Here is a 9,803-nt window from a genome sequence, read left to right as displayed (position 1 = left end):
AAAAACATACCTCTCAAACTACCGTTGTTTTCGATGTATTGAACTTGTACTTCCAACGCCTAATCCAGCCTATAGTCAGAATTCTCTTTCCAACGCTTGATTGCACTAGTGATCAAGTATTGTTTTTTGTTGAAACTATCAAAGAATATTCCTCGAAGATGAGGGATGCACCTTCCAACAATTGGCAGCAACAATTGGCTTCTCGAATAGGAGAAGCAATGACAACGAGATGGAATCTGTCTTCATGGAAAAAGATGGAAGAAGATCTCTATCTTCTTTCTTTGAAAGCTAGAGACAACTAGAAGAGGGCTGCCAAAAAATTCCACAAGGTACAGAAATTTCTTCCCTTAAAAACTCTAAGAAGACGCTGCCCTAATTCTCCCAAACACAGAATTTTTCTTCTCTTAAAAAATTCCAAAACGATACTTTGATCCTTTTTGAATACTTCCAAGAAAAACTTTTATGAATCTTAATATTTGATAATATCAAATTTTAGTTGTCAATTCATTGTGTGACTATATCAAACTTTATTTGTTGAATTCAACTACTTTAAATTTGACTTTCTCAAAGGAAATAGTGAAATCAATACTTGTATAATCCTCAATAGTTTAGGGATACAAATTGTTGTGGGTCCACAACTCTTTATGATTCAAGATTATACTCATCCTTTGATTCGGACATACCCTTAATAGCCTCATCCAATGATCAACTCCTTAATCATAGGATGTCGGAACTAATTCTGATTAACACCCAACGAATCATGATAAAAGCATCTAGTAGTACCTTCCCATGATTCCCTGCATATCACTGAATAGTACCTGCAAGAATCAGTCAATTATGATTAGCATACAGTCTAGTCCCATGCATCATCTCATATCAAGGTCAAATCTATAACCATTGGTATACCAAGTGTTGTCTATTAATTCGATAATCATGTGATGTATCTTATAGTGATGTCGCATGTGTAATTAGAAAATTCCTTTTCCTAAAATACTTCTTTCAGCTATGATCAAACACTTCATACACTATTGAACAATATATTATATAAGATATCTACACCCGTGAGTGTGTGGTTAATTCCCGACTATAATACACTAACTCCTATATATTTTGTTAGTACACCTAATCTCACCACCTGAAGATCCTAATGAAGTCGAAGTCGTGTAGCCTAAGCAGATAGAGTTTCAATGTTGTTCTAGGTCATAAGAATTGCTAGAGTAGAATCACAACCAAAGACTTATCTACTCAATAAATGATAACCACTTAGAAAGTTTATGTGAGAAATGTTCGATGAACTCATCATATGATCGCCTATCTGTACATGTTTGAACATCTTTATGTTTTTACCAATGAAATTCAGTACATTACATTACATATGCTAATATGTAGCTCGAGATATGTTTTATCTTTATTTATTATGTGGCCCAATTGATTGATTGAAAATAAATTTAGAATATATAATGAATATTGATGTAATTTTATGATGATCTACTACCACATTTCATTATAATATATTCAAAATCTATGCATCTAGAGTATAAAAATAAAATAAATATTAAATTAAATTATATTAAAATAAAGATGATTTATTTTCAAAGATTATTTATATTCAAAGTCAATAAAATTCTATCCAACAATTAACTTTGCACGTACCTACTCACTCTACCATATTGTCCATCTTATCTTAAACGATAGTCCATGACCAGACCAGCTGTGTGTTCTCCTCGCCCAAGACATCGGGCGAATAGTTGGACTTATTTATTAATGTATAAGCATCGTCCAGCACAGTATTCACAGCCAAATTTGATATTATATAGCTTTGATCACGGTCCTGGTAGAAGTCACTGCTTCCAGAAAACCTAACTCAATTTTAAACTCAATAGAAATCACTCACCATTTATTTTACTCATAAAACTGTATTTTTTTTTTTGTCTAGAGATTTTAATGATAAAATAAAAAAATATTAAAACTTTTAATAGAATTCAAATCCATCACTGATAATCTACGATTTAAATGAATCCAATGTCATGAATGCCCGACCCGACTAGGAAGCACATTGAAATGAAGATCTATAAAGCTATACATGCGGCGTGAGTAACCTGAGTACTTACTCTACCTCACTTGCGACCTTTCTCAAACACCTTGTGCACGCTCTTCAAAGCTCACGAATCACGATGCTCTCCGGAGCCGAAAACCTCCTCGCCATCCTCATAGTCCTGGCTTGCGCCTCTCCCTACCCTTCCCACGCCGCCGCCGCCCCCTCGCGCTCTTCCTCGATCGTGCTCTCTGCCTGCGCACGCGCGCGCTACCCATCCCTCTGCGTCCGCACCTTCATTCTCACCACCCCCTCCTCCGACGTTGACTTCGCCCGGGCCACAACCGCCTCTGCCCTCTCCTCCGCCCGTCACTCTGCCGCCTTCCTCCGCAGAGGCCCTCTCCCCGCCTCCGCCGCCTTCCGCGACTGCGCCCGCCTCCTACTCCACTCCGTCGACCAGCTCGACCGAGTGTCCCGCCAACTCACGGGCGACAAGGCGGCGCAGAGGCGGCTCGGCGACGCCCAGACGTGGGTCAGCGCCGCCATGACCGACCAGGACATGTGCCTCCAGGAGCTCGGCCCAGAGGAGGGAGCCGGATCCGCTAGCAAAGACCTCTCCGCCCGTGTGACGACGGCGTGGCAGCTCGCCAGCAACGCGCTCTACTTCATCACCCAACTCTCCGACTCCCGCGGCCGTGGCAGGAATAATTAATCTCGGCGCTTCATCAGATCATGCCGAGCAGATCGGACGGTTGAGATGGTAAGCTGTACTTCTGTGGCTTTTGTTTTGGCAGCTCGCTTTTAGTAATTCCACCGTGTACTCACGAACTTATCGAATCCAATTTACTTAGACTTAGTCTGGTACGATTGTAAATAAATATAATTTTTTTTGTTAATACGTAAGAATTTAACAAATCTCATAATTTCACTCTCCAAAATATTTTAATTTTTTTTAAAAAAATAATTAAACTGACGGCATTTAAATCTTCTCGCAACTACGAACATCATCAGTCATCTAAATTAACAAACCGCCGTGACGCCTAACACGTGCTCGACAACCAAATAAAAGTCATATCTCGCTTTTCGTGATTCTCTCTCCCTCGGCGGAGATAGAAATTTCTGAATCGAGATCGAGAGCCGATGCGCAAGGATTAGTGAGAGTGAGTCATCTCTGCGAGGATTGCTTGTGTTTTTTTTTCTCTCAATAAAAATCTCTTTAATTCCATGAATTGTCTGAGCTCAATTCGGACTCGGATTCACTCTGATGTGGACTTTTTTTAGGTGGCGGATGAGAGGTATAATTCAGCAAATATACCTGCCCAATCCATCCATGAGATACAGGCTTTGGGAGACTGAGGGGGCGTTTGGTTCTTTCCTAGAAATAAGAATCGGAATGAGAATTATTGTATTGTGGAATGAGAATGGGTATGAGCATGGATATCACTCTTAAAAGCAATGTTTGGTTAGTTGCATATTTTCTATCGGAATAAATTAAAATTCCCTTTTTTACCCTTAAAAGAAAATAAGAGAAAAAATTAAATGTGAGAGAAAAATGAATGTAAGAGAAAAATATGATGAAAGAGAATGATGAGAGAGAAAGTCTCATGAGAGAGAAAGTGTGCAGAGAAAGAATGAAGAGAGAGAAAGTATGCTGAGAGAAAATCAGAAAAGAGAGTGTGATATGAGAGAGCATGATGAGAGAAGATGAGAGAGAAAATATGATGTGAGAGAAAGTATGATGGGAGAGAATGAAGAGAGAGAATATGTAATAAGAAAAATGAGAAGAGAGTGTGTGATGAGAGAGATTGAGGAGAGAGAAAGTATGATGAGAGAGAAAGTGTGATGAGGAAAAAAAAAGAACAGTGAGTGTGATGGGAGAGATTAAAGAGAGAGAAAGTATGATGAGAGAGAAAGTGTGTTGAGAAAAAAAAAAAGAAGGAAGTGTGACAAGAGAGATTGAGGAGAGAGAAAGTATGATAAAAGAAAAAATAGGAAAAAGAGTGTGATAGGAGAGATTAAAGAGAGAGAAAGTGTGTGATAAAATGATGAGAGAGAAAATATGATGAGAGAGAATAAGGAGAGAGAAGTGATATGAAAGAAAAAATAAATAAATATATTTTGATATTTGATATTAAGGGAGAAAATTTTAGTTTTAGGTCAAGGGTATTTTTGGAATAAGGGAATATTTTCATTGATGAAAATAGGGTAATGACTCATTGAAGGGGAAGTACATGAGAATGAGTTATTACCCAATTTCAAGGATTCATTCCCTTATTTGCATTTTTATTCCTATAATCCAAACATTAACAATGACAATCAATGATTCTCATTTCCATTCCCCACTCCTATTCCCCTAAACCAAACACCCCCTGACTTCTTCGAACATGCCCTAAATGAAATCTAACTAAATGTAATTGATAACTCTTTGCTCTTTAGACTAGAGTAGGAGATAGAAAATTAAGGAGATAGATCAAGAATTGAAGTACTATTTCTTCCTTCCTTTATATTTCCCTCCAATTAGATTCTGCTCCACTAGTAAACTGAGTGTAATAGTAAAATAAACACATCTGAAAATTTCGGTTATAAATTTTAAAAGCTTGTATGAAATCATTCGCAAATAAAATAGCTACCCTGTTTAAATAATCAAATAAGAAAAATATTACTTATATACTACTGTAATAGCATTACATAAATTACTTATATACTACTGTAATTGCATTACAATAAAAATGACTATCTGCAGCGTGTAATTTTACTATCCACAGCGCGCATCGTATGCTGCACGACTTCATACTATTAAAAGTCATAACACATTTGTGCAACCACGCGCTGCGGTAAATTGAATTTGCAGCACGCGTCCATGCACTGCGATAAATTGAATTTGCAGTATGTAGTTGTGCACTACGGTAAATTGCATTCGCAGCATGCAACTGCATGCTATAGTTAATATCATTTGCAATGCACAACCGTGCACTGTGATTAATTGCATATAAAATAAAAATATATATATTATACATATAATTATCAATATTATACAATTATTAGTAAAGGAATAACTATTACAAACATATAAAAATAAAAATAAATAAATTCTATATAATTTTTCTTTCCAATAGGAATAACTGTGTTACACGTTGATAAGGTAAAAAAAAATTATGAGCAGCAAGTCTTTCCTCTCCTTCTATGTCTCTTTGAAGTAGTGCAAGTAGTTCAAAGTCCACATTGATTTCTGATTACTGTGTTAGTTCTTCTAACCCTCTTGCATTGGAATACATAAAATAGTCACAATATTAATAGACCACTCAGTTCTCACAAGCTAATATTCATGAGACTAGTCTTACAAAAATCAAACGACATAAGTTAACATTAGATTACCAACCACTGATTCATGTGTCTAAAAAGAATCAAACGATAGTTTCTTATTCTGAAACAAAGGGAGTTTGAAACACATTGATAACATAATAGAAAAATATTTTGATAGGAAGAGGCATTCACTAACCTTTTGTGCTTTTACAATTAAAATTTGATCGGCTTGATGCCCCCCAATTGCAAAGGAAGACAAGTAAGATATTAACATGCGCAAGAAAAACACAAACATAAATAAGAAACAATTTTTAGGTGATACGAGTATAAACAATTCTATGTAAATGTTTATTTAAAGCAAGTTTCATGGCTTTAGAAGAGAGCAAGACAACATTAATTTCGATTGTTGCAGTCATACGAGCATGCTTCCAAGCAACTTTTCTTAAATGGTTCTTTTAAAGCTTCATTTAGAGCAACTTGTTATAAATAAGTAACATATTCTTTGTTAGCACTAGATCAGAAATTTTAGCACAAGTTATGACAAAATTCTAACAATTAATGAACAAATTATAGAAAAAATATAGCAAAATTCTCTAGCTTCAGTACTGTAGAACAAGTATCATATATAACACTAAGAAGCTAATTAAGACTCTCTAGCTAGCTTCAGGGAAGAGCAAGTACAGAGTTACAAACTAAATCAACATTTCAAATTTTGATAAGATCAAGAATCATCAATTTTTCTAATAAAATGGTTCCTAATAAAATGTTACATAGCCAAATAAAATGGTTTCTAAAAAAATGTTCCTAATAAAATAAGAAATTCACATTGACCCCAAATTTGATTTCATACTTCCAAAATCTACAAGGAGAGAAACTGATTAGCATAGCTATGAACAAGGGTTAGGTATTTATCTAATTATGTACACTAAGTGCTCATACAAGTGATCCTATTACAGAATGCTTGTTATACAAAATTTTAACTCAATGACTGTGTGTGGATGAATTGATGAAGAAATTGATAAGGGAAATATACCCGCTTCTATCATAAACGTGTGACCTACATATATCTGCTTCCATATAGCCAATTAGAAAAATTCTGCACGAGAAATTAGAAAGTGGACACCAAAGATGAATTTGACATCAGATTCAGAAAAATAAGTTGGTGATTGTGAAAAAAAAATTATCTTCAATGATTTCCAGCAATAGGAACATGAAGACAAGAAGAATCCATAATTGGTAAAAAAGAATTCACTACCATCTATGAAGATTAGCTTTTGGCTTATGATTTACATATGGTTATGCAAGTTGTAAGTGACTAAAAACACTACAAAACTACCCAATTCACATACATGCTCTTATTATTCTCCCTAGCAGTTTCACCAGAATGTCCATTTATTTCGGTTTCACATAGCAAGTTCTTTATAAAACCTTGAGTAAAATATGATAAGACAACTAAAATCGACATATACTGACATACTAAAGGAAGGTTGCAGGTTATTTAGATGCTTATTAGTAGACAATCAAAAAACAAGATCTTATTCTCCCCAAACATGAAGTAATATCTAATGACATCCTCAGAAGCAACGTTGAGTTAAACAAGAGATAATATAACACTAATAGGTCGACAGGGTGAGATATAATTGTAGGATCGACAAGGTGAGATATAATTCTAGGATTGATTGCATGTGAGAGGCTGCACCAACAATTATTTCATAAGAAAAAAACCTTTTGCAATGGTTTAAACAATATGTTTTGCACAAATCTATAAAAGAAAAACTTTTATCGAATGTAACAGTTTTTCAACAAAGAGACAATCTTACACCAATTACTAAAAATCATTAACTTAGAAATAACTCATGCTTTCATAAAATAACATACCTAGTACTTCTATCTATCCATTCATCATCTGCCTCTGCCTCTGCCTCATCAGTTGAACTTCCACTCAAGAAAAAGTCATCTTGCCTCTGTCCATGAAAAACAAAACTTAATGTTTATACAAATTCTAACTCAATGATTGTGTGGAAAGAATGCTTGATTAGGGATTGTGAGTGAATAATCAAAATCATGGCGGTCTTGTAGATATCCGCATCAAAACTTCCTAGTTTAGCAACGGATTAGGGACTGTTTGGAGGATCGACTCCTTCCAAGGTGAAGACGTTGGTGGCGGTTGTAGCGGTTGTAGCGGAGGTGCTTGAGGAGTACACGACGTTGGTGGCATAGGTGCTGGAGCAGTTGGTCCAAAGCGCCCTAACTGCTTCATGTGCGCCAGCAGGCGATGGAGCCTCTGCCTCGCCAGGCTTCCGACAAGCAATCATCGCTTGCTGGGCTCCTCCTTGCTTTGTTACAAAGAGGGAAGAAGATCTTGCTGAGCTCCTCCTTGCTTGCTGCGGAGAGGGAAGAGCTGCGAAGAGGAAAGGAAATTAAAGGAGGAGGAGGTAAGGGAGAAAGGGAAGTTTAGGGTAAAATAAATTAGCAGGTTGAGATGGTTTTATGAAATTTGTCACGATAAGGAGTCTATATATGATGTTTTATTTTTCACAGTGATTGTTTTTAATAAGTGTCATTAAAGAATATTTATAGTGGCATTTTAAATTAGATGTTAGTACTAAAATATAATAATAGTCGTTATTTCTAGTAGTGCATGCATGAGGGGTTTGGTTCTCGGGAGTGAGGCATTTTGGCGGAACAATAATTGTAGGAGTATTTTCACATAAAATGTTTTGGTAAAAAATAATTAGGAAGATGAGATGTTTCGGTAAAAAAGCATTAGAAAAGTTTGAAGATTATTAATGATACATGTTGCATGTTATTAAAATTTTATAATATTTATTGACAGAGCGTACTTTTACACGTCGTCATTTGTATATGTATAATAATTATTAACAGTGTGTTATGCGCGCCATTAATATTAAGTTTTAGCAGCACACTTTGCTCCGTAGAAAAGTTTATTGACAGCATATTTTTTTACACGTCGTCATTTGTATAAATATTATACTATCCGCAACGCACATAATTGGGCGCGCCGTAAAAACTATTATTAGCGGCGTGCTTTAACTGAGCGTCATTGATGATGTACTGCAGAAAGTCACTTTTGTTGTAGTGACCAAATGACTAAGAGAATGACTAGGGGGTAGGAGGATTTTTTTTTCAAAGAGCATACATTCGTTGATGTTGAAAATATAAATCAGATTAATTGAGTCAAAATTATTTAATATTGCGTGCATGAATATTTGAGGTCTTTTGGAGGATCCATGAATGACTCTTCGGATGATACATGTATATCATTTATTATTAATTTATGTATTTGTGTAAATACATCTTAGGTATTCCTTATAAATACCCTATATATTTAACAATACAGATATGAAAAAGAATAATACAAATTAGTTTCCTCCAGCCGTGAGTGTTATAGTTTTTATACTCTCCATCTTCTAACAAAGTGTTATCAGAGCCCTTCGTTTGTGTTTGGAGACAAAGCTCGAAGGAAAAGTGTCGAATGAAATCCCATTTATTGTTCCATCCCTCTCACTAAGGAAAATTATGATAATTGATGCATAAGAGTGAAGGCTTTGCTTGGAGCATATGAAGCTTGGGATCCTATGGATAAAATGATGTTGATGAAAATGAGGCATCCGCCAAGAAGAAGGACCAAAAGGTGCTCACGCTCATCCATCAAAGTTTGGATGAAAAGATGTTTGAGAAAGTTGTTGCGGCAACTACTTGCAAGAAAGCATGGGAAACTCTTCGAGCTTGATTTAAAGGTGTTGATAAAGTGAAGAAGGTATGCCTCCAAACATTAAGAGGAGAGTTTGAATCTCTACGCATGAAGGATTCTGAATCCATTTCAGATTATTTCTTAAGAGTATTGACTGTCGCAAATCAATTGAAAAGATATGGAGAGATATGAAAGATGATCGAATTGTTGGAAAAATTTTGAAATCTTTGGATCTAAGATTTAATTATATCGTGGTTGCTATCGAAGAGTCTAAAGATCTAGATACCATGACTATTGATGAACTTGCTGGATCTTTACAAGTACACGAAGAAAGATTAATAAAACCAGTTCAAGAATCAATTGAACAAGCTTTGAAAGCAAAGCTATCATTGAAGGACATAAACTAAGGAACATCCCAAAGAGGCCGCGGACGTGGAGGATCTCGAGGACAGGGCCAAGGTCGTGGTCGTGATCATGGAAGAGGTGGGCGAGATGACAAAAACACCTCATATAATAATGAGACGAGCCAAAACTCCAATCAAAGAAGAAATCGTGGAAAGAGGTAGAAGTCGTGGAGGTATGATAAATGTGAAGTTGAGCTCTTTACTTGTCATCGTCTTGGCCACTATTCTTGGGAATGTAGAAATAACATGGAGGAGACAAACAATTTTGTGGAGAGCAATGATGCAAAAGAAGATTCGGGCCCTACTTTGCTTCTTGCTTGCAAAAATGATCGAGACGAGAATGAGA

At 35.9% G+C, this 9,803-nt stretch overlaps 1 protein-coding gene across 1 annotated transcript; it reads left to right on the top strand.

Moving 5' to 3' along the window:
• Nucleotides 1–2,174: 2,174 nt before the first annotated feature.
• LOC122050519 (pectinesterase inhibitor 3-like) lies at nt 2,175–2,747 on the top strand. Its single transcript, XM_042611412.1, has one exon. It carries the CDS (start codon nt 2,175–2,177, stop codon nt 2,745–2,747), a length of 573 nt encoding a protein of 190 aa, XP_042467346.1.
• Nucleotides 2,748–9,803: the final 7,056 nt, after the last annotated feature.

The sequence above is a fragment of the Zingiber officinale genome, chromosome 3A (genome assembly GCF_018446385.1).
Source record: "Zingiber officinale cultivar Zhangliang chromosome 3A, Zo_v1.1, whole genome shotgun sequence".
NCBI classification, from domain to species: Eukaryota; Viridiplantae; Streptophyta; class Magnoliopsida; order Zingiberales; family Zingiberaceae; genus Zingiber; species Zingiber officinale.
This window is presented reverse-complemented; position numbering and strand designations above follow the sequence as displayed.